Source organism: Pelodiscus sinensis, chromosome 3 (assembly GCF_049634645.1).
Source record: "Pelodiscus sinensis isolate JC-2024 chromosome 3, ASM4963464v1, whole genome shotgun sequence".
NCBI classification, from domain to species: Eukaryota; Metazoa; Chordata; order Testudines; family Trionychidae; genus Pelodiscus; species Pelodiscus sinensis.
In genome coordinates, this window is record NC_134713.1 from 128,066,864 (window position 1) to 128,092,301 (window position 25,438).

The following is a 25,438-nucleotide window of genomic DNA, read 5'->3' on the forward strand; positions in this document are numbered from 1 at the left end:
TTACTGGGCCGTGCCAGTGGGGGTCCTCCACAGCCCACTGCCCAACATAGCAGCCAGCAAGGTACTGACACTATACCACAATGCACACTGTCATGTAATTGTGGTGGCAAAAGTCAGAGTCTGGTTTGAATAGGGGAAATCATGTTGCCCATTGCTGAAGTGCAATCACCTCTGAGGGTGAGATGTAATGTGCTAAGAGTCTAACTACATAACAGCCCTTCACAACTATTGAGGACATGAAATTAAGATTACTTTGTCCAGCTGATATTGCAGAGGGTGAATTTTACGTAGACAGAATATAAATAACCAAGTTGTTATAGTTGTCTAACTCTGGTGGCCACAGTCCTGGCTGTGAAAACAAGTGTTGTTATGGAACTTGCAGTTACAATAATTTTGAGAACCCTTTTTTAATCTCTTTGGGTACGTCTAAACTACATGGCTCAATCGATGGAGCCATGTAGATTTGTTGTTTTGGCAAAGGCAAATGAAGCCGCGATTTAAATGATCGCAGCTTCATTTAAATTTACATGGCTGCCGCGCTGAGCCGACAAACAGCTGATCAGCTGTTTGTCGGCTCAGCGCGGCAGCCATGTAAATTTAAATGAAGCCGCGATCATTTAAATCGTGGCTTCATTTGCCTTTGCCTGTGTGTCTAATCTACATGCCTCTGACGACAAAGGCATGTAGTCTAGACACAGCCTTTGAAAAAACACCATCTCAAGCATCACAATTTCCCCTTAGCTGAATGTTAAGGCGTTGGTGTGGTGTTGGTTTGAAAGAAAAAGCACTGCCTTAGCAATATCACCTCCATTGTGAGCTGTTTACCTACCAGTCCCTCCATCTAAATACTAACCAGGTCTAACCTTGTTTAGAAATGATTAAAGGTGATACAGCTGCAGGCTTAGCTGCAGCTGCAATTTGTTACGTTTGTAACATTTTGTGGAGTATTATACCATACCCTCTCTCCCTTCCCTCCACTCCCTTCAAAGAAAAAAAAAAAAAAAAAAAGAAAGAATATCAACAACCATAAGGAGTATACATGATGCATCTTTTATGGCTTCTTTCCACCTTGTACTTGAATAAATTTGTACATAGTCCTACATTAATTGTTAACTACTTGGAATAATTGTTATATACGTCTCTTTTCTCTGATCCTATGACAGAGGATTAAAAGACAGACTTTCCTTGCATCCCAGTAGATGACACTGTAATATTGTCTATCCATTAATCCACTGTCATAGAATGGAAGAAGAGGGTGCTAAGATAAACAGTTAGCAATAAGCACTTTTCCTTTTCTTTTGTAAGGGCACAACTATAGGAGACTGCTTTGAATGATAAATTATTCATTAGAAAATATTCTATAGTATTTGTTTTTGTTTGGAAGAGCAGTATTACTGCTCTTTCTGAAGGATGCGTGGTTTATTTGCTTATTGATTTTGATTTTTAATATTGAATGGCTTGTAAACATTCGATAGAATCTAAAATTTGTATCTGTTGAGTGGCTGTAAACGGCAGTATCTCAGTTATGTAATGAGATTTACAGGTTAATAATGTGCTTTAACGAAAGATGGTTGACAGTGAATTTATTTTATATATATATATATATATATATATATATATATACTATATTTGTAGAAAATAGGAACTGAAATATAATTTAAAACACAAATAAATTGAGTTTAGTAATCTAAACCGGTATGAGAAAAATTCAGCACATTTTGTCATTGTTAATATTCTTCGAACAGGGACAGCCCCAAGTTAAGATTCCTTTAACATTCAGGGGCCTGATCTAGCATCCGTTAAAGTCATCAGACTTTTAGGCTAGAAAGGATGAATGTGATCGTTTAGTCTGACCTCTTGCATATCTCATGCCACAGAAGCTCACCCACCCACTTCTTTAATAGACACATAATCTGTTCCTGCATTACTGAAGTCCTCAAATGACGATTTAAGGACTTCAGATTAGAGAGAATCCATCCTTTACTTTAGTTTAAACCTGCAAGTGACTCATGCTGCAAAGAAAGGCAAGAAACTTTCAGGGTCTCTGCCAATTTGATTTAGCAGAAAACTCATTTTCACCCCCAAAAATGGCAGTTAGTTGGACCCTGAGCACCTTGGCAAGAACGATCAGTCAGACACCTGAGAGAATTCCCTGTAGTATCTCAGAGCTATTCCCATCTAGTGTGCCATTCCCAGCCATTGGGGATATTTCGTACTAGGAGTCACTGGTAGGCCATATGCCTGGTATAGGCAATCTCATCATACAATCTCTTCCATAAACTTACTAAGATCAGTCTTGAAGCCAATAAGGTTTTTTGCCCTCATAGCTCCCCTTGGAAGTTGGTCCCAGAATGTCACTCTTTTGTCAGTTAAATTACATCTAGACTGCAGCGCTACTTTGGGATACCGGAAGTATCCGAAAACAGCTATTCCACGTCTTTTAAAATAACAGACGCGCTATTTCAGTGTCCCTGTAAAACTTCATTCCACGAGGTTTAAGGGATGTTTTTGAAATTTGGTGTTGTGTAGACAATGCCAAATTTTGAAATAAGCTATTTCAAAATTAACTAAAAATAAGCTATTTCAAGTTAAGGGTGCAGTGTAGAGGCATCCTTAGACACCTTCATCTAATTGCAGTTCTAAGCTTGTTGATAGCCAGTTCGTATCCATTTGTATTTGTCCCAACATTGACACTTGCCTTAAATAATTCTTCTCCTTCCCTGGTATTTATCCTTCTGATGTATTTGTAGACAGCAATCATATTTTCCCTCAACCTTCTTTTGGTTAGACTGAACAGGCCATACTCTTTGAATTTCCTCTTATAAGTTAGGTTTTTCATTCTTCGGATCACCTTTGTAGTCCTCCTCTGTGCCATTTCCAGTTTGAATTCATCTTTCTTAAACAAGAGAGACCAGAATTACAGTATTCCAGTGCTTTGTATTATGGTATTAACACTTCCCTATCTCTACTGGAAATACCTCACCTAGTGCATCCTAAGATTGCATTAGCCTTTTTCATGGCCTCATCCCATTTGTGGCTCATAGTCATCCTGTGATTAACCAATACACCTAGGTCTTTCTCCTTGTCTGTCTCTGCCAGCTGATAAGCCTTCAGCTTATAGGAGATGTTTCACTGATTTCAGTGAGCTTTGTATGAAACACTTTATGGGGAAACTTTCAAATTATAACATATACAAGATATTGAAATTTGTTTTTTTTCCTTTTTCAGTATTACAATTCCTGAAAAGCTGGAATATTTCATTAACAAATATGCAGAACATTCTCATGATAAATGGTCAATGGAAAAGGTAAGATTATATTATTTTCTTACCAAAGTGCATTCAGAATATTTTGGTTCTGCTCATATCACATTTTGAAGACTTTATTCAAGTTTTTGGTCTTATTGTAGCATGGCGTCAGTGATAGTCTGGCTAAGACTATCATTATTTTTACTTTAAGAATTGCTTTTTCAACAGTTTGGTAGCTGCAGTCATGTCATCATGTCTTGAACATGCTAGCCATTTTGATGTCAGTGTGGGTAACTTTTACAGCATTTAAAAAAATGCAGTTGGTAGATTGTATTACTTCACACTTCAAGTTTTACTTTTCCAACAATTATTTTATCTCTCTGTAAAAACCAACAGACATGGTCTCTGTTCAAACATACACCATGGCAAGTGTACAAGAAAATATATTCAAATGTATTTAAGTTAACATTGGGATAATATAACAAAAGTCTGGACATTCAGAAGTGTCTGGACATTATGAGTGGCAGTTAGCACTCATAATGGCAGTTAGCATTTAGGCTATGTCTACACTGCACAGTTATTTCAGAATAAGCTATTTTGGAATAGTTATTCCAAAATAGCTTATTTCAAAATAGCACGTATACACTGCAGGGAAGCCTCAAAATTAGTCCGAGGCAGGCTTCCCTGATGTAGACATGCTATCTCAATTTTGAACCCCAGGAGGAATAACTTAGAATGGCCCTGGTGAAGGGTTATTTCAAAATAGCAGAAGTGGACCATCTACACATGCCTTATTTCAAAATAGCTATTTTGGAATATGCGTTATTCTTTGTAGAATGAGGCTTACAGAAGTCAGAATAAGCTGTCCGTTATTTCACAATTATTAGACATAGCGGAATTGCTCCAGGAAGCATGCTTATCCTCTTCTCTGGGAGAGGCATAAGGATCTTGCACAAAAAGGGGTTTTTGCGCAAAATGGACACGTCCACACTGCATGTTTTTTTGCAAAAACCTCTTGCGCAAAAATGGATCAGAATAGATTATGCAAATGAACAGGGCTTGACAAATGGCGGCAAAATCTGCTTGCCAGCCCTGTACCGCACATGCACAAGACCCACATTGCACATGCGCGCGCTGCCGATAAACGGGGTGACCGGCAGAAATCTACTCGCCACAGGCAAGTAGATTCAATGATTTGATAAGCCCTGCAAATGCAGCATGAAGCATGACAAAATGCTAATCAGTGCTTCATTTGCATTGCTTCTTCTGACAAAACACGTAGTGTAAACATAGCCTTACAGAAGAATGCACCCATTTTTCAAAAGTAAATAAATATAAGATTTTTGGTTATTATTTCTTCATATTCCCATTTCTTTTTCTTTTCTTCCTTCACTTTTTTCAGTTTGCAAATGGATGGATATATGGTGAAATGTATTCTGAGTCTTCCAAGGTGCAGCCATTAATGAAACAATATAAACTATTATCAGAAAAGGTGAGGAATTTGTTGGTTTTTCATTACCCAGATATTTCTAAATGTTTGTTTCTCTGCCTTTGAAAAGAGGCAGCTGTCTGCTTGTGAAATTTGGCATTTTGGCTTTGTCTTCACTGACACAAAGATATGTTTTGTTTGTGTTGTTTTACCCAGCAAAACAACTAACATGGTTGTTACCTTGCTATGTAATCCGAAATGGACACAAGACATTTAGGCTATGTCTACACTCGCGTCTTCTTGCGTGAGTAATATGCAAATGAGGCTAAGCATTGAATATTGCCGAGCCTCATTTGCATAACTAATGAGCTGCCATTTTTGCGGAAGAGGCTCTTGCGCAAGAGGAAGCTGTCTACACTGCCCCTTCTTGTGCAAGAAAAACCCTCTTGCGCAATGCAGTTACACTTATTACTTGAGAGGAAGAATGGCATTGTGTAAGAGGGTTTTTCTTGCGGAAGAAGAGGCAGTGTAGATAGCTCCCTCTTGTGCAAGAGCCTCTTCCACGAAATGGCGGCTCATTAGTTATGCAAATGAGGCTCGGCGATATTCAACGCTTAGCCTCATTTGCATATTACTCACGCAAGAAGACGCGAGTATAGACATAGTCATATAGTGTTGACTGCAAGGTAGCTAGGCAAGATCAGCACCAATGTCCCCGGTCATCGCTGATCTCACCAAGTTAACCTTGTGGTGAAACTAAAGTGTCTTGTCTCCACTGTGTTTTTACAATGTGATAGCAAATGAGTGTTAATTATCCCACAATAAAAACATGACTTTTCAGTCAGTGAAGGCATAGCCTTTGGTTTGGTTTGGTGATCGTTTCAAGGAATAGAAAAAGCTCCTCAGTGTACTCAGAATAATTGATAATTCTTGTCACCTTCATATTCGTATCAGAGAAATCTAGCAAAATTCACTATAACTATCACCATCAGCCCAGTGATTCAGGTCAAGCCTCTTCTGCATTTCTCATCTGTGATACTGAAAAGTTTTATTCATCGCATGCCTATATGATTTGGTTTACATGAGTGTCTTGGGAATGAAAAGTTGCCCCTACTATTTCTTTTAATTGGCCTCCTTACCCATACACAGGCTGTTTGCAGTTCATCTCAGTAGATGTAAACGTGCACTACTACACAACAGGGCAGAGTACTAGTAATAACACATCAGATTTTATTCCATTCAGTTACGTAATCATCAAGATAATCACTCCCATGTGTACTTGCCCTAGGAAAAAGAAATTTATCGGTGGCCAATCAAAGAATCTTTGAAAACCATGCTAGCTTGGGGATGGCGGATTGAAAGGACAAGAGAGGGAGATAGTATGGCTCTTTATAATAGGACACGTCGCATATCTCAGACAAGTCAGGTGAGTACTATGTTAGGCTTCAAGCCATTTCATTAAAGACTATGTACTGATATGGTGTGTGTGGGTGTGTGACTGTCTTTTTAGTAGGATGATGAATTTAAGATACAAGTGTCACAATTTGCTTTAGATGTTCTTAAGCTTCCCACATTTGCCTTTTTTAGAGAACTCAAAGTAGAATATTAGAGTACATGAAGGTAGAGTCCACATGTCTATTAATCACTTGTTCCATACATTCAGAACTTTCTGAAAGCTCTTCTTTTCAGCTGTAATATTCCATGTTTATTTAGAGGTAATGAAGGTGGTATATGATTGAGCTTTATTAAATAATGAATGGTACGGAGAAAGTGAATAGGGAAATACTAATTTCTCTTTCACATAATACAAGAACCATGGTCACCTGATTGAAACAAATGTGAGGAAAAACAATGAGGAGTCCTGTGGAACCTTAGAGACGAACAGATTTATTAGGGTGTAAACTTTCATGGGTAAATTCCACTTTGTCAGATGAATTGGAGTGGAAGTTACAGAAGCAGGAGTATATATAATGAAGAAGTTTCTTGTGTTAATGAAGCTAATTAAGTTCTGGTAGAAGTGGGAGAATCACAGCATTTGGTGTGGAGATGTGAATATCTAGGGAAGGGAATGTCCCTTTGTAATGTGTTAATCAGTTGAGATCCTTATTAATTAATTAGCAAATTCAACACTGTCAACTTAGTATTGAATGATGATTTCTTTTTCTAACAACATTGTACTTGTAATAAGCATAGTCACTGAGCTATTTATTGGTGTCTCACTGTCTGGCCTTATCCCCTTTGTGTCAGTGTGTCCGTGATGATTCACATTCAAGAAAGAATGTCTCTTGTCAATACTAAAATCTAATCAGAATCAGAGATATTGTCCTACAACACAAGCTTAGGAGAAAATATCATGTTCTTTCAGCATATTTTTTAATTCGTCCAGATGTGAAGTCTATTTCTAAAATCAAGCTTGAGTATTCAGCGAGAACACAGTTCTATTTAAACATACTGCTTAAGCATCTAGCCTTTGTCACTGTGAAATTTTAATGTGGATTCAGTGTTTTGTCAGAACAAAATGTTGTAGAAATGACAATATAGCTTCAATACCAAATTCTGCATACAGGCTAGGCTTCTTGACAGCATTGTAGTAGTGCTTGTTACAAGTAGAATAAAGGGTTGTGAGTTTCCCTGCTCACTACAGGTTGCACTTCCTTACTCCAGCATCTTTGAGACCTGATCTGTGCCAAAACAAAGAATTTGCTGAACCACAGGAGGTCAATATTGTCTAGCAACATCACCAACACTTCTACTGCTTACTTGGTCTTAGAAGACATTTAGGAGTAAATTAGAGCTAAATAACAGCACAGAACTGAGAGCCAGAATTGGTGGTGGTAAACAAAATTTATGGGACTGTGCAGAACTTGGCAATGCTCATGATAGCTGGACATCCAGCTAGCTAACATCATGCTGGACATGGGATGTTGCCGGACTAGAGAGGTGTCAGCTGACGGTCAGGGCAGTGTGTGTGTGTGTGTTTCCGAGAAAAGGTTTAACGTCTGTGTCTTTACTGCTAGGACTGGGATCCCGACACAGAGGGTGGCCAGCAGGCCAACAGACGCCCCTTTATATAGGAAGAGCTTATTACACCTTAGATTTTAGCTGCTAGAACACAGGGTTCCTTCGCAGCGGGCAGCCTGGGAAAGGCTGAAAGGTGCCCCAACGGATCTGTCACCTGGGAATGACACAGATCCAAACACCCAAGCTCTTCCTATGCCTGTCCCTTTATGACCGGCTGAAGTTCTTTTAAACTGTGCTTGGTTCTATTACAGGAACTGAAGGAGTCAGGTTAAAGCTTAAACAGTTACAGGTTTATTACAAGACTTATAAAAGCATATGGTTACAATGCTTATTGCTCTCTTTCTTAACTGTTAACAAATACAGATTTTAAAAATGGTTACAAAGAAAATAAAGATAGAAAATAGAAATAATGGTACCAAGTGACAGCTTAATCTGTAAAGAGCTCTATGTCTATGTGTACACTTAAGACAAAGGACCACATCCAGGTACAATTTTTACCCCTTTCTGTGCCTCTCGACTCCAGCGTGTCAGGCCAGGGCCGGTCTCTCAATTCCTAGGAAAGACAAATATGAAGTGGCCGTCCCCTTGGAACCTCGGGAGGTCAAACACCTAACCCAACCAGCAGATAGATGGTAGATTGACACTCAGAGTAAATGTGCTGCTGGACCCATCTTTATACCCCTGGAGGCCCGTATCCTCTTTCTTATCTAAGAGGCTAAATTGTACTGCTCCGTTTTGTGGCGCAAGTTTCAACTTAATTTACACTTGCAAGAGAGAGAACTAAATTGTGAGTACTAGACATTTTTTTACTGGGCGAGAGATTCCTCCCCCCCGCGGACGGCTGTGTGTTCGTATCAATATGGGTTAAGTCAAGGGCACTCTTTGGCAGCCTCTTGGTCAGCAATTGGTGTATCTCTGTTTACAGCCATTCACGGTCACACAGCCTGGGCCTTCGAGCAAGCAAAAATGGATGTTACAAGGGGGGTTCCTGTCTGGCTACAAGAGGTTTAACCTGTACTGGTCTCTGAGTGCTGGGCTAGTTCTTGGGATATACTGGAGTACCCTAATTTACACTTGTAAATTTACACTGACTAGTAGTGGCTCAGAGGAGCTCATGTGGTTGTCAGGGATTGCCAAAATATAGGACATCCCAACAATGCCCCCCCCCCTTAGCAACCCCTCCTACACTAGCCATTGTATTGTGAAAATATTCTCCAGGATTTCCTATTACAATGGGAAGAGAATTTCACAGAGGACAGTGTCTTCTGAGCAGAAGTAATACACAAGGGTACGTCTACACTAGCTCATTACCGTTATACAAGGAGTAACAGTAGTTCGAATTAGGATCTTTAATTTGAACTACCTACTCTGTGCTGCGTGTAGCCACGGGCATGGAGTTCGGACTAAGGGGGATTTAAAAATGGCGGCGCCTGGGAACATGCAAATGAAGCCCGGGATATTTAAATCCCGGGCTTCATTTGCAACTCCGCTTGCCCTCATTACCTTACCTAGCTCAAACTAATGAGCTAGTGTAGACGTACCCCAATAGATTTACTTGCTTTATTTTGATTTTACTGTTTTATGTAAAGATGGGGTTGAGCTGCAACATTTTAATCCAGATGTGTGTCTGAACTTCTCCCGGAGTTTAGGATCTATGCCTTTAGTTCAGGTCCATCTCTACTTTTATTCTTAAAAAAAAATCTATAAGAAGCTTGATCATTTAGTTTGGTCATAATTCCTTAGTATTTTCACACTGAATTCAAATGTGAAATCTTTGTTCAGGAACAATTTCCATTTAAGCAAAAGAGATTTTTGTCCAATTGTGTCCTGTCTCTGGAAATAACTGGCAATATTTGCATTGTAACTATCTGATTAATCTGCATTCTTAAACCTGCCTCCGATTCCAGTTAATTTGTTCCATTTTTAGTACTAACTATACTGCAGTCAGGCAAGAAAAGAAAACTCATGTAACTCTCATGTACAATTTTCCGCCAATTGATATGTGAGTGTACCTGTCTATCTCAAGTTTGCTTTTTCTTTAGTGATTTTCCTAGAATATCTAAGTTACATAATTTATTTGCACCTAGGATTTGTAATAATTCATTGTGTTTTTGTACATCCATCATTCAGGTGTCTGTAGATGCTGCCCATGGTTACAGCCCTCGAGCTATTGACATGAGCAACGTTACCCTTTCCAGAGATTTGCATGTAAGTCTTTCTGTAGTTAATACATTCATGTTTTTTTTATTTAAATTTTTGTTCTTTTGATTGTGGATTTATGTAAAACAAAAGTTCAATGTCTTGTAGTTTTAGTTAATACAAAAGGCACTGTTAAGGTTGAAAATCTAACCTTTCCTTAGGGGACAATTCACTCTGGAAGCTGTCTGTGAGCAGAATATCTGATGATTTTAGTGGGAGTTCTGCACACGATGGCTTGCAAGATCAGTCTTTTAATTTTATGTATAGCTCTTCACAAAGTTCATGATATGCTGTTTTTCAAAATAGATGCCTTGCTACTCTTTCTAAAAAAAAAAAAAAAAAGCCAGGTGATGTGCCAGCATTCTGACAAACAGCCTTCTATTTATGAAAGAAAAAGACAAGTTACCTAGGAGCATTATTTTAAATGTTAATCTTTCAACATCAGAGGGGTAGCCGTGTTAGTCTGAGTCTGCAAAAGCGACGAGGAGTCCTGTGGCACCTTATAGACTAACTGAAGTGTAGGAGCATAAGCTTTCGTGGGCAAAGACCCACTTCGTCAGACATGCATCTGACGAAGTGGGTCTTTGCCCACGAAAGCTTATGCTCCTACACTTCAGTTAGTCTATAAGGTGCCACAGGACTCCTCGTCAATCTTTCAACAGATTGTTATAATCAGTAGCAATTTACAAAAATACTATTCACTATGGTTGCTTTACAGACCTATACCAATGTTTTTACTACTATTAAGAACTGCCAACTCAGTATTGTTTATCATCTCATAAATCAGGATGGCCAGCATGCATACCATTCCCCTACGAAACAACTTTCTGCAAGTTTCATATCCAGATTAGTCACTAGGCTTGTTGCCTGAAGTCACTGACCAAGGACAAGGTGATTTAGTTCTTTCCCTCGTGAAATAAAATTCAAGACTCCCTTTACCCAGCAGTCTAATCACAAAATGAATATTTTGAAGCACTATAGAAATGGAAAATAGAAGTTGTTACCACATTTAAGCCTCTTGTATCTTTGATACATACATTTCTGCATCCCCTGTTGTAGTTTCCAAGATGTAGCTGGGTCTGGGAGAGGGGCCATGCCTAGCAGTGTGAGAAGGCAAAACCTAGGCTTTTACACTCCCATATAAGTTTCACAATGAGTACTGACACTGGAGTGTTTATTTGCTTTAAAATATATGATTTATTGCTATTTTTTCTGATTTTTCTCCTTAATTACATGCCATTATTTCTAATTAACATCCCCCTGTGACTTCTCTAAGCATTTTCACTCCTGCTCTGGAGTTTACTGAGTACAGTTCACATGCACAACACTTGTAGATGATCATCACCTTTGGCTGTCATGTGGTCCATCTACACATAATTAGGTTTTTGTTTGTTTTAATTATATCTCTTTGCCTTATTAATGTTTATTAGTATCTGAAGTTCCTGGGTATTTCTGGAATTGTGATGCGTACACTGAATATGTTATCTAGATTTATATAAAGTGGTACAGTTAGGTGGTGTCTCTCTCTCTATTTTTTATTTTGCATGTGCGTTCCTAAAATATCAGTAAGTGAATAAACTATTGGACAGCAGTGTTCTACTATATCTACCTTCAGGCCCGTTACTGATCCCAGCTGTTTTTTTGGCATTTTTACTTTCCAAATTCAATATCCTGGTCACTTTGAATATTTGTGTTTTAGCTTCCCTCCCACTCAATGTCTCAGGCTGAATTTTCCCAGGTTAAATAATATTTTATTGTTTCCAGTCAGTCTCTATTTCTAACCACTGTAGGTTTCTGTGTATCTTTCTCTGGAGTTTACAGTGCTTCCCTATGGTGTGGTAAGAACACTTCATCACAGAAATGAGACTATTCCGGGGTGAGGCTGCTTCCCAATTGGCCACAGGGTTGTTGGCCGCCTCTCTAATCTGTAAATATCCCCTTGTCTCTGGATAACACCAAGTCCGTAAGCTGCCCTGCTCGCAGGGTAGAATGGCCCAATGGACAGAGTCTGTAAGCAGCCCTCGTCACAAGGTAGTATGGCCTACTGGCCAAAGTCAGTAAATAGCCCCTGTCTCAGGGCAGCACAGAGAGTCAGTTAATAGCCCTTCTCACAGGGCAGTATGGCCTACCAGCCAGAGTCTCTGAGCAGCCCTTGTCTCAGGTCTGTGTGGCCTAATAGCCAGAGTCTGTAGGTAGCCCTTTTCTCAGGGCAGTATGGGCTATTAGCCAGAGTCTGTAGGCAGCCTTTGGCTCAGGGCAGTAGGCCTAGTAGCCAAAGTCTGCAAGCCACCCTTGTCTCTGCAAGCCACCCTTTTCTCAGGGCTGTGTGGCCTAATAGCCAGTCTGTAGGCCGTCTTTGGCTCAGGGCAGTAGGGCCTAATAGCCAGTGTCAGTAGGATTGGTGGCTAGCCCCACCCTGCTCCACTGATCCCAACCCAAGGTCCTGTGAGTGGTAGATCCGTCTACAACTCTCTTGGTGGGGAATCCAGCTGAAACACGCCGAGTGTACCTGGATGGGAGTGGCCGCTCCTGCACCCTTCCTACTGGAGCTGCTGGGACGTCATCCCACGTAGCAACTGGATCTCCAGGCTCCCTAGCAGTGGCTTTTCCCTGGGGCTCCTCTGGGCCTGAGTAGCAGCATTCTCCTGGAACTTTGGTTCCCACTGTCTGGATCACTGGCCATTGCAGCTCTGGCTGGAGGTCCTTCCCCTTCACTGGCCAGCCTGGACTTAGCTGCTCTCTTGTCCTTTATGCTACCCCAGCACTTGGAGCAGACCCAGTCTGGCTGAAGGGGGAGTGGGACTTCCTCCAGCCTCAGGATTTTCACTCCTCCTGTTCTAATGCAGGGTATGCACACCCGTCATATCCCCAATTCAGTATTTTTGCTATGTTTTAACTGGCAAGCCCTTCAACTTCTAAATATTCACTAAAGAATTTGAATACAATTGAGTTACACTAGTTCCTGCAGCATTCCACTGGGTTTTTACCCTAAAGGAAAGCACCATCATAATTATAACTATGTTGAGCATTTACACAGGACTTTGCATAGGCAAAAAGTCATAGAAACATTAGGTAATCCTCACAATATTCCTGGCATGTAGATTAGCATTCATCCAGTATTACCAATTGTTAGAAGCCTTCCGCAATCAATAACATCACTAGAACTAAATAGATGTAACTAACATTTTATTTGCATCATTATATGAGTTAAATATTTTTATAGTAATTTTCAGGCCAATGAACAATGCATTTCTGAGAGATAAGGTTAAATGTGAGGTGTGATTAATTTTAGGCATAAATACATCTTAAATAAGAGATTGGTCTGCATGCTCCAACTTTATCTTAAGTCGGTAGCTTTAGGAAAGGCAGTTGTTTTGACTGTAGTAAAAAGGTGGTGTTTGGATTTTTTTTAATCAAATTAAATATGTGTAAAATATTATTATTATTTTTTTTTGTCCTGTGAAGGTTCAGCAATGTACCCAGCAAGCCATTTTTTCCTATACAGGCAGTCCCTGGGTTACGTACAAGATAGGGACTATAGGTTTGTTCTTAAGTTGAATTTGTATCTAAGTCGGAACTGGCTCCAGATTCAGCTGCTGCTGAAACTGATCGGCGGCTGACTGCAGGAAGCCCTAGGCAGAGTTGCTCTGCCCACGGCTTCCTGGAATCAGCAGCTGATCAGTTTCAACAGCGGCTGAATCTGGACTCTTGGGACAGAACAGCTGGGGCACTGCCGGGTAGGTCCCTGCAGGACCAACCCGGCAGCTCCCCAGCTGCTCTACCCCAGGCATCCCGCAACAAAAGCCTGGTACTCCCAGCAGACCAGGGAGACCCGAGCAAAGCCGTGGAGGCACAGAGGTCCCGCAGCCTCTGCGGCTTTGCTCCTGTCTCCCTGCTGTGCTGGGGCGGGGAGTCAATATGAAAGCTTGTAGGCTACAGAGCAGGAAGTGGTAAACAATCTCACTCCCTACTGGGTGGACTGGCAAGGTGTACCAGATGCTGGCAGACAAGTCGTTTTCTCTGTTCATAGTCTGTCACCTCTAGACACGTAGAAGCAGTTAACCCCATCCCATATTTATCAAGTTATGCATATGCCTTGTAATGGTCACATGCATAGCCTGCCCAGACAGCCCAACTATAGCTCATATTCCTGCTGAAAAATGTGGAACCCAAACAGCATTAAGCAAGGCATACTTGAAAAAATGAGCATTAAAACCAGGGCAGAGTTTCCTCAGATCAGAGGTACAGAATTGTCTAAGGGTAAAGCCTAGTTGTGAGCTTTCCAGTCCTCTAATAGGGATGAGAAGTGAAATTGTGATTGTGACAGTAGGTCCACAATTAACTTGATCCAGTGAATAGAAACAAACATGAAAGGGTACAAAGTTGTTGCTGAACCACTACAGATTAACTGCTGGAACCACAGGACCATAGGGACTCGAGAGCTTCTCCGTGCCTACCTTTAGCTTGGGGGATAGAATTTACCCTCAGCCTGATATAGTCCTTCATACAAAACTGGTTAATTTGGTCTTTGTGCAAGGTTTGATGACAAATTCAATACAGAATAAATAACTGAACTGGTTTCAGGGATGAGTTCCAGATGAGTCAGTTTGACTTTTATCAATACTAATGATAGTTTGCAGTTGGACACTTAAATGCACTTTTGATTACTGCCTACATTACAGTACCATTGCAAGATCTGGATATTAAATAGCTGTAATTATCTTTCTTGAAAGTGAGTCATTGTCACATAAATCATTAAGTTCTCCTTTTCCTTAAGGCGATGGCTGAAATGATGGCTGAAAACTACCATAACATATGGGCAAAGAAAAAGAAAATGGAACTGGAAGCGAAAGGTAATGATCTGGGCTTTTTGTTTGCTTACTTTTTTTTTTTTTTTTTTTTTTAAAGTATTTTAAGATCAGAGTGACTAACTTAGCTTATGTGTTTGTGATGCGGTGTTAAAGAAAAGCAAATTAAAAAAGAAAACCATTGGTTTAAAATTGATCCAAAAATCAGAAATCAAGACAAAACACGTATTCATAGTTTTTAAATTAGTTTATTATCATTATTATTTCTGAATGTCCAGAAGAGGCATCATATAAATATAGAGTGAGAGAGAGAAGTTACAGACTAATTCAGTAAGGAAAAAGAAAGGACAAGGTTTGTTTAACTAAAGTCTTGATTGTTGTGTCCCATTTGGATTCCTTTTATTTATTTAACTTACAACACCAGTCACTTGGTCATAAGAAATAGATTTCATTCACATTGTTTTACATATTGCCAAGTTATACAGCAGTGTATTAATCAAGAATTATATTCATTACACATTAAATTGACAAACGTGATTAGTCCTAGATTAAGACCTTGGCTTCACAAGGAAAATAGTGTACTCTGTCTAATCTTTTCTGGTCCAGTTGGGCAAATATTACCATACATGATAATGTTACCTGTTATGTTTGCTTCTGTGATAAAGTAAAGATTTGTTTTGTTTGTTTGTTAATTTATTTATTTGATTATTTGATTATTTATTTGATTATTGTTCTGTTTTAATGCTAACATTTTATTCTGTAGATTTTATCATTTAATTTCTACATGGAAAAAATTGTGATTGCACAGTAAATTTCACTAACTGGAATGTAGGTTGTTTTCCTCATCCAAAGATGTCAAGACAAAGAGCAAATATGGGTTTTTCCCCTTTTTATCTAATTTTCTGTTTACTGTATAGTGGTAGTTAATATTTTACTGATGGCTTGGTGCAACTATACTCGTATTTCAAATAGAGTGCTGAAGTTATTGGCTATTTGCCAGATTGAATTCTACTGCCTTCACTGGAGTCGTGTGGGTATAACTGAAGGCAGAATTTGTCCCTATATAGAAAGTGTTGTCTATGGATGTGTATATGAAGCCTTAAAATTACTGAGCAGTAATACCGTATCTCGATGACCCTTGTGTTGGATGAATGAGAGTGAATTTTCAAATCTTTAGTTATGTTTCCCTTCATTTCAGTTTCTTCATGATTTTTTAAAATAAATTGTATCTAACTTAAGTAGCCAGTTTGGGGAGGGAGGGCATGTTAGAGTATGTTGCAAGAATATTAGACATTTGGAACAGGGAGGTGTATTTGTCACCTGCTAAGGCAGAGATGTTTCTCTGCATGCTCATTAAATAAAGGGGTTTACAAGAAAGAATAGCAGCAAGAAGAAGGGTTGTTGCTTTTTTTTAACTGTTGCAGGTAGTTATGATGAATAGAAGAGAAGTTTCACTCTGGGTGCTACTTGGTAAGAAGTGGGGATTGGTTTGTCAGGCAAAAAATGGTTATGATTTTCCAGTGTGTTTGCCTTTTTGTGGTATAGTGAATATATGTAACTTCCCAAAGATGAAAATTGCAGAATAATTATGTAGATGTCTGATACAGGTCATGTACATACATATTTTTATTACCTTGTTTAGTTTTAAAATTATTTTTGTGGAAAGATTGTTCAAATTATGATCCTCTGCTGTCACCTAATGGTCAAGTATATTCAGTACAATAATATTCTTGTTAAGAGTTTTCTCCCATGTACATGTGGATCTTTCCACTGTCTTTAATTAACTATGAAATATGAATCTTTTTGATGTGTGGCAATATTTGTGTGGTTGCTTGTTTTGCAGAAGGAAAATGTGCGATTCCAGAAAGCTGTAGTTTTTGTTTTCTTCTGAGAGTCTTTAAATTGCTAATTTTGTTGAGCACTTTACCCAATCATATTCTTGATCCATTTCATACACAATTTGTAACATCTCACCCAAGTTAGAGTAATGTAAATTGTTAATTGAAAAAAAATTAAATTAGATAGAGACTCGGGGTGTAAGAGCATAGACATTTAAATCAGTTACCCAAATGGCTGGATCGCCACACCCAGCTACCAGTCCGGTTTTGGGGAGCCGCCTGCCACCACACACTGCTGCCTCTGTATCAGAATCAACAGCGTGGGGTGGTCGGTGGCAACTGGTACACATGGGGAGCCAGTTTAAAAGCTGGCACATACAAGCTATCGGAGAGCCACCTGCTGCCCGGTACTGCTGCCTCTGTATTATAGGCAGCAGCGCAGAGTAGCAGCCCGCTCCCTGGGAGCAGGGTGGCAAGCGGGAGCCAGTGCACCCTGGGAGCTAGCTTAAAAGAATTGAATCTTAGCTTTAACCAGTTAACCAATTTTAGCACTGAGGGAGTGGTGATGTGCTGTGAAGTGTGATCAGTGGCGAAATAGCAAGTCATAGTTGTAACTTTTTAAGTACTTTTTCCTTACAGGAATTTATTTTTATCAAGGATATTGATGCTTCTGGCTACCATAACATTTGCAAGTCTTGGGAACATTTGACTAACTTACAAATATGTATGTAGTCAGGTCTTTAAATATAATTCTGAGACATTGTGTGGAAAAACAAAACAAAATAGAAAAGCATATTATAATATAGAATAAGCATAAGCATATTGGTACCTTAGGGCTCAGCTAGACTACACAGAACAGTTGTAAGAGGATATGCAAAATCTGCGTCTAAACTACGTTCGCTTTTGAAAGCTCTGCTTTTGAAAGTACGATCGGAAGAAGATATGCAAATTCCTCTTTTCACTGTTTCGCGTAGTCTAGATGAGCCCTTAGAGTAAAGAGGAGCCTATCACATATTTTACTTGCTGTATTACAGTGCCATAGAAAGCACCACATGGAATCACAGGTTTGCTACAAACAAGAATGTGCCATCTCACCATGTGTCTTCTAACTATTTTGTCATTTTCTTGACATTTTGTAGTAGGGGGAGGCAACCACCCTCTGCTGGTTCCCTATGATACGCTGACAGCCAAAGAGAAAGCCAAAGACCGAGAGAAAGCACAGGATATTCTCAAGTTTCTACAGATCAATGGATATGCTGTATCTAGGTAAATTCACAACCAATACTGAATTTACTTCAAAGCTAATAATTAAAGCTCTTCAATATCTTGTTTAATATAAAAGGATCTACATTTTATATTTAGATTCTTTTATATTATTTTATTTTATAAATGAGGATTTAGATCCTTGCACTGAGTTAAATGAGTGAGGAGTGGGGTTTTTTGTTTTGTTTATTTTCTTGGGGTTTTTTTGTTTTGTTTTTTGCTTTGGAGAACAAATGAGTAGTAAGAGGTTTTTTTGTTTGTTTTTTGTTTTTTGTTTTTACTCGTGTGGCCCCCAACTGATTTTTCTGTGGATCAGTAGCCTACCTCTGATCTAAAATTGGTGGTAAGCTTAAGGTTAAAAAAAAAAGTTAATGACGGAAAGATTCTGCTTGGCCCTTACGTGAATACATGATAAGGACAGTTGGGGAGTAGAAACAGAAGCTTTCCCCAATCCTTATTAGATAGGACCCAGGCAGAATTTTAATCCCTGTATACTGAGAGATTCTGGTAGGTAGTCGGTACCAGTTACTCAGTGCTCATAGAATACTCCCCTGTATTTAAGTACTGTCAGCTCCATTGATTTCCCCTGCTCCATCTGATTTCTACTCTTTATTCCGCACTTGGGGAGGACTTCCAACCCCCTTCCACTCCCCTGGAGATGTCTTATCCTGGGGGTGGGGGAAACCTCAAGCTTGAAATTCTGCCCCTCCTGGTACCATGGAATTATTTCTGCCCATTGTTTCAGCTGGTCAGGACTCTCTTTGCCTCTAGGAAGGCCTGGTGAGATCCCCTCTGTGGCTTGGAGGTGGCCTATAAACTGATCCATGCTTCCACTAGGTTGTGTCTACACATCCCCAGCTGCTATTGCTGATCATCTGCCTCTTCCCTCATGGCTGGCCTTTGCTCTAGCTGTCACGACTGCTGCCCAGTCCCTAACTCGTAGTGTGCAGGGTGCCCTGCCTCTCCTCCTTCTGAGGGCATATGGGAGTTAGAATTGTCCGTAGTGGCTGCATCTCTAAGCTCCCCTGCACTTTTTCATTTCATACACTGCCACATTTTTCTCATCTATAGTTTGTTTTTGCAGAAATAGCAGTCTGCATACCTAAGAAGATGGGGTGTGTTGTGAGAGCTGGTCACCTCCCCTCATTGACCCTGGTTGAGAGGCAGAGACACTTTTCACCCTCCTTGAGACACATTCCAGCATGAGCTCTCCTTTTTCCATTCTCGGAGTTAGCCATTCCCTGCTGATCCAACCAAACTTCTTTTTACTGAGATGAGGAGAGGCATTTAAAATTCAAATTTGATTGTAGCTCAATATATGGCATTTTAAATAAAATTTACTGCTACATTTTTGTTAACAATCATAGGAAAGTACTCGTGTACTGTATAGTATGGTCAAAGGTAAAAAAAATTCAAAATTGGATGATGGGCATCTTAATTCAATAAAAGAACCTAATCTTCAGAGGCCCTTTTCACTTAATTCTCTCTGAAAACTAAGGGTGTCATTTAGCTACCAGAATCTTAGGGTTAGAAGGGGCTTAAAGGGTTATCTACTTTAATCCTCTGCCAATATTCAAGATTTGTTTTGTGTCTAACAGCCAAGATATAAATAGGGATGTGGGTATCTAACCTCAGATATCCAGTTACGAACACTTTAGTCTATGATTTTAACTTAAGAATGAACTCCTGACTTTTTAGTGCCAATTTGACAAAAAAATTATGAAATAGGTTAAATAAAACTTGAGTTTCAATCTGCTGTTACTACTGAATGTTTTTTCTATGAATCTGGATATTTTGGTAGCTTCAAAATTACTCATCCTGGAAGGGCAAAGCTTGGGGGAAATATAAGATAACACATAACTGATTGAGAAAGAAGCTTAAAATATGGGATCAATATCTTCCGCAAAACTATCTTTTTCCTTAAGCCTTATTGATAAATCTGTATTTTTGTGCCATCAGCTAAAGTATCAGTAAAGGTATAAATAAGACAAATTAGTGTGTGAGGGCAAAAAATGTGGCTCCAAATAACAAATGTTTCTCATACTAACAGACAGTTGAGAAGTCTAGAGTTGGTAGCTTTTAGGCTATTCGGTGAATTAAGACTGCATTGGGTCATCCTTCATTGTGTGGGAAATGTATTTTTTGTTATTTCAGAGGATTAAAGGACCTGGAGTTAGACACCCCTTCCATTGAGAAACGTTTTGCTTACAGTTTCCTTCAGCAGCTGATAAGATATGTGGATGAAGCTCATCAGTACATTCTGGAGTTTGGTATAGTACTTACTTACATTTTTACTAAATATTCTGAACCAATGAAATTTGCATTGAAAAATTTAAACACAAATGTACAGTTTCCAAAAATACCATATTCTTAGGATGGATGGTCTTTTTTCTGAAGGATGCTAATAATTGTGGTTTTTGGAAGGTGTGGCTATAGTAGAATTTAGCATTGTATACATTGATTTAACATAATATCTGTGGGGTAGTCATTTCAAACTCACCTAGTCACTCCTTAGATATAGGCTTGAGACAAAAGGCACCCAGCCTACCTGTATGATAAATTACATAATTTAAATCGTCATCTTTAAGATTTCTGCTACTACTACTACTATAACAGCATGGTCCAGAGTCATAGAGAATCAGAGTTGTAGTGAGGAATACAAACTAAGTCTCCTGACACCATAGATAAAGCAGTAAGAACACTGCAGCTTTCGGTTTGTGGGGATATTCTGTATTCTGGATAGTTTTGTGCAGTGGGTGGCCACAAACCAATCACTTCAGATTCAAACCTATTAGAGAAGATCCCATTTTCTTATTCTTCCTGCCCTTGAACATCTTTCTTACAACTCCGTGTGACTCCAGCTGCCCACTGAAACTGATGGCCCCATCTTCCTGGGACACTAGTTGGACACTCCCTCAGAAAAATCTCTGCTACATCCTATTATCTTGGATATAAGAGAGATGTACAGGCTCTACTTAGCAGTCTCTGATATAACCCAGAGAAGATTCATTTGGCAGGCAGTGGGAGAGGGAGGGGCATCATGGCCTCATTGAAGACACCAGGAGGGACTTCTAGGGCTAGCCTAAAGGGAACCAGTGATTGGTGAGAGGGAGAGAGGGCTCACCATTTGCGGTGAAGAATTTACAATTTCCATACGATTTCATTTCCTCTCCTTAATTCACAAAACACAGTGAATCTCAGACCCAAATGTTGTCCAAGTCATTCAAGATTAACTATAAGCCAGGGGTGGCCAACTGTTAGACAGAGCCAAAATAGTGGTGGATGCAGCGTGAAGAGCCGAGGGGAAAAAGTTGTTGAACAAAAACAAAAACAAAACAAAAAAAGGAAAAGGCCCTGGCTGCTGCTCTTTTAAGAGCAGAGCAGGCATTGCCCTTTTAAGGCAGCCATTTTGAAGTCTGCACGAGACACCGCGACTCTGGATCTGTCTATTTCAGACAGAAACACACTGCTCCTTTCTGAGGTGCATGTCCAGGAGCTGTAATTTTTTTTTGAAGAGTCGCATGTGGCTCATGAGCCACAGGTTGGCCTCCCCTGTTATAAGCAGTTCACAAAACTCTAGTTCTCTGCTTTTACGAATAAGCATGCTACCCCTCAAAAGTGCATGTTTTTGCTTGTTCTGTATATTTTCAACATGTGTAATCTACTTTTAAAGGAGGAAATCAAGGTAGGCACCTGCTCTGCCATGTAAGTTCTACTGGCAGTAGAATCTGTGCACAGTGACTTCTGGTATATCCAGGAGCTTATGAAAAGAATGTCCTTCCTCCCCTCCTCCCCCAAGCATTTTCTGAGGCTGAGCACAGGGTTTGAGTGTCCAGTCATGTATGCATAACCCTAGAAATGCTATTGAAGAGAGAGAGCTCATCTAGGTGTGCCTTTCCAGCAAGATGGTGTTATGCCAACAGGAAAATAAAGCTTCAGAGGGGTAGCCAAGTTAGTCTGTAACTGGAAAATTGTGAAAAACAACAAATAGTCTAGCAGCACCTTAAAGACTAACAAAACATGTAGATGGTATGAGCTTTTGTGTGTACAAAAAGCTCACGATACCCACAAAAGCTCACAATACCATCTACATGTTTTGTTAGTCTTTAAGGTGCTGCTAGACTATTAGTTGTTTTTCAAGTTTTTCCAGGAAAATAAAGGTTTGACACTATTTAAGCAGAAAAAGAAGTCATGGTAGTTTTTGCAAAATGTAAATGAAAGATGAACATTACATAAATATTGACCGATTAGAGATGCACCTCTATGGAATCGATTTCCATTAGTGGACAGAGAGATATGCATTTCTAATCGGGAGTGTGACATTCACATTTTGGCTTTGTCTACACATTGATAAGATATGGGATGTGGATGATAATGAACACTAGTGTGCTATGCAGTAACTCCGTTGTTGTGGGGACAAACTAAAAGGTATCTCTTTTGTGTTAATGTAGTCCTAGTTAAACAGCGATATGTTAATTCAAACTAGCTGCCTTTTGGTATGTGACCACAGAGTCCCCACAGAAGAGTGACTCTGCTGCAGGCTAGTACATGCTGCAGTCCCCATAGTCTGCACTGCAGGACTGTGTAGACAAGCCCTTGGAAACTAATGAGTCTCAGTGATTTCACTTGAGCCATTTAGTTGACAGGTGAATTTGATCCTAGATAGAGATTTCTATGCAAGTCTGTAGAGCGGGAGAGTGAAACTAGTTCTGCCCATTTCAGGACATCTATTTGGGAGAGCACATGTTGTATCCTCTCATGAGACGTCTCCTCGGCACTCCTCTTGCTCACCCCAAGAGCAATAAGACTATCTACTTATCTAGATTAGGTACTTTGATGGCCCCTATCTCCATAATATATAATCCCTCACTGTCTAGCTCTAGCATTATCTTTATAATGTGCCTGTGAGATAGACCCTGTTTTTCAGATGGGAACCTGGGAGATTAAATGATTTGCCCAAGGTCATCCAGGAAGCCCTGTGGCAGAACAGAGAACTGCACCCAGATCTCTCATATCCTAGGCTAGTGCCCTTCCGTCCATTCATCCTCATTGCACGAGTGTTTTTCTCCACATTTCCTGTTGATATACCACCAGCACAGTTCCATCAGGCTAGTAGCTACTGGCATTTTGACTGCTGTGTGGCCTAACCACATTCAGAGTAGTTGAAAATATCAGAGACCCACAGATACCTTGTGTCTACTAGTGCTCCCATCATTTCTTCTCTCAGCTTAGCTATACCATGCTGTTTGGGGAAATTGGATGAAAAATGCTTCATTAGATGAGGACTGGGAGGAACTGTGCTTCCACTAGGACAGTGAAGTTTTTTCAGTGCTCCCTATACAAGCCAGATCCTATAAGATGCAGTCCAATCCTGAGTGTGTGTGAAAGCACACAGTAATGACCTTTTTAAAGGGTTCAAACTTCTTAAATGATCACAAGTTTCACTCCTGGTGAGTATAATTTGCCTGGTTGGGCAACATCAAAGCCCCTGGTTTAATTTTTTCAATTTCCTGGGCTCTTGATGTGAGGAAGATTCTTACCTGATCAGATCCTTCTAAAACAGCCCGTGTTTTATTTCTGTGCAATGAACCATCGTTGTTCGTTTGATCAAGGTAAATGTTTCAAACTCTTTGAAATACAGAATGATTTATTTCCCTTTTGCTTTGCAGAACAAATGGGGTAGAAAAACTTACTGGTTTTTTTTTGCTTCACTTGGACATGTGTCTACCACTAATTGCTTTGCAGGATTTTGCAGATTGCAACAGATTTGTTTATCAAATGGTATCTGAGTTTCATTGTAGTGTGGCAATTGAAGTAGTTTACTCTCTAGTGAGTACTTCTCTTAATTAATTGCATTCTTTAGATAGAAAATTCATAACCATGCAATCTAAATCCAATAGTTCTGTAAATTACAGGGGAAAGCTGGTTTAATTATAATCTTTGTAGTTCATATATATAATTACTCTTTTGAGGTATTGAGCTTCACTAATCTAACTTTAATTCTTTCTATAGAATTCAGTAACATGATTTAAGAGAGAGATTTTTTTCTCTACTTAATCTTTTTTTTCTCTGTACTTACGCTCAGTGTGCATCATACTGGGCACTGCTAATGAAGAAGAGAACAACAACAACAACAATTTAGTCCGATGAGTGTTAGATCAGAAAGTGGAACATAGTCAAATTTACTTTCTAGCTACTCTTGTCCTAAGCATAGCCCTTTAACAGAAAAAAATCATTAATTCCCAGAACAGGCTTCTAAAATGGGCAAAAATGTTGGCTAAATCAAGAAGGGGCCCTAAATTCTGACTTTTTAATATGAAATTGAGAAGTCAATTAAAGGTTACGTGGATTGCCTTTTTTCATTACCGTTAGCTTTATTTATATACATCATTATGGTCTTTAAGATGTTTCTAACTTTTATCAAAATAATAACATTGAGCTAGGGATGTTAAAATTAGATTAATCAACTAATTGAATAGTCGATGGAATTTCCATCAACTATTTGATGAGTCAATAAGGGCACTTCCGCTTTGAAATGTAGCAAGAGCCCCAGCAGGGGGTCTTGTGCATTTCAAAGATGGCAATGCTGCATGGAGCTTTGGGCCAGCAGGAACTTAGAGTCTCCCGCTGGCCCCAACCTCCATGAAGTGCTTCCCCTTTGAAATGCCATGTGAAGCTCAGGGCCTGCGGGGGACTTTAAGTCCCTGCTGGGGCTCTTGTACATTTCATAGCAGAAGCGCTGCATCGAGCCCGGGGTCAGCGGGGAACTTCCCTGCTGGCCTCGGGCTCCATGCGGCGTTTCAATCTTTGAAATGCACAAGACCCTCTGTTGGGGCTTTTGCACATTTCAAAGGGGAAACGCTTTCATGGAGCTCGGGGTCAGCGGAGGACTGCTGGTCCTGGGCTGCAAGTGGCATTTCAATCTTTGAAATGCACTAGAGCCCCTGCTTGGGCTTTTGTACATTTCAAACGTGGAATGCCACCGCTGCGCCCCTGCCTCCTATCACGGAGCTGGGGGGAACCGGCTTTTAAACCGGCTCACCCCAGCATCCCCTCCTCATCCCCCACCTTGCTACCTCTTTCTGATAGAGGCAGAAAGGTGGGGGAAGCAACTATTCAACTTGTGTGTCGACTATCCAGTAAGCTTTTGTTAATTGGATAGTTGACTAGTCGATTAGTTGCTTACATCCCTACATTGTGCCACATTCTTGACCAGACTGCTCCATTGGCCTCCAGGGTGCTACGTTGATATACAGCACCTGAGGATTTGGCTCCTTGTTTTACCTTCTTTCATAATGTATTTTATATTTGATGATGCAGTCTTAAAACACATTACGTAATTAATATATATTATCTGAAGCACTTTAAAGCCCAGTGCTAAAGAAGTAAATCAAATTATTTCTTCTAAAGTGTGCATTTTTAAAATAGAGAACCGCATGTGATTTTATATATTCAGTATTCATCTTAAACTCTTCCTACTCACAGATGGTGGCAGCAGAGGCAAAGGAGAACAATTCCCTTATGAGCAAGAAATCAAGTTCTTTGCCAAAGTACAGTATATCTTTGCTTATCTCTTTTCAGTGCAGAAATTGAACTGCTTGTTAAGAAGCATGTTCTTGTTATATTTGCATTT

General features: G+C 39.7%; 1 protein-coding gene across 1 annotated transcript in view; it reads left to right on the forward strand.

The window, feature by feature from the left end:
- Nucleotides 1-25,438, forward strand: part of RYR2 (ryanodine receptor 2) — a 648,519-nt gene that overhangs the window by 464,034 nt on the left and 159,047 nt on the right. Inside the window, exons 55-62 of the mRNA XM_075924816.1 lie at nucleotides 3,229-3,307; nucleotides 4,650-4,739; nucleotides 5,965-6,102; nucleotides 9,828-9,905; nucleotides 14,674-14,749; nucleotides 17,682-17,808; nucleotides 19,960-20,075; nucleotides 25,291-25,355. Coding sequence (XP_075780931.1) covers nucleotides 3,229-3,307; nucleotides 4,650-4,739; nucleotides 5,965-6,102; nucleotides 9,828-9,905; nucleotides 14,674-14,749; nucleotides 17,682-17,808; nucleotides 19,960-20,075; nucleotides 25,291-25,355 — 769 coding nt within the window. The remainder of the gene's footprint in view (nucleotides 1-3,228; nucleotides 3,308-4,649; nucleotides 4,740-5,964; nucleotides 6,103-9,827; nucleotides 9,906-14,673; nucleotides 14,750-17,681; nucleotides 17,809-19,959; nucleotides 20,076-25,290; nucleotides 25,356-25,438) is intronic.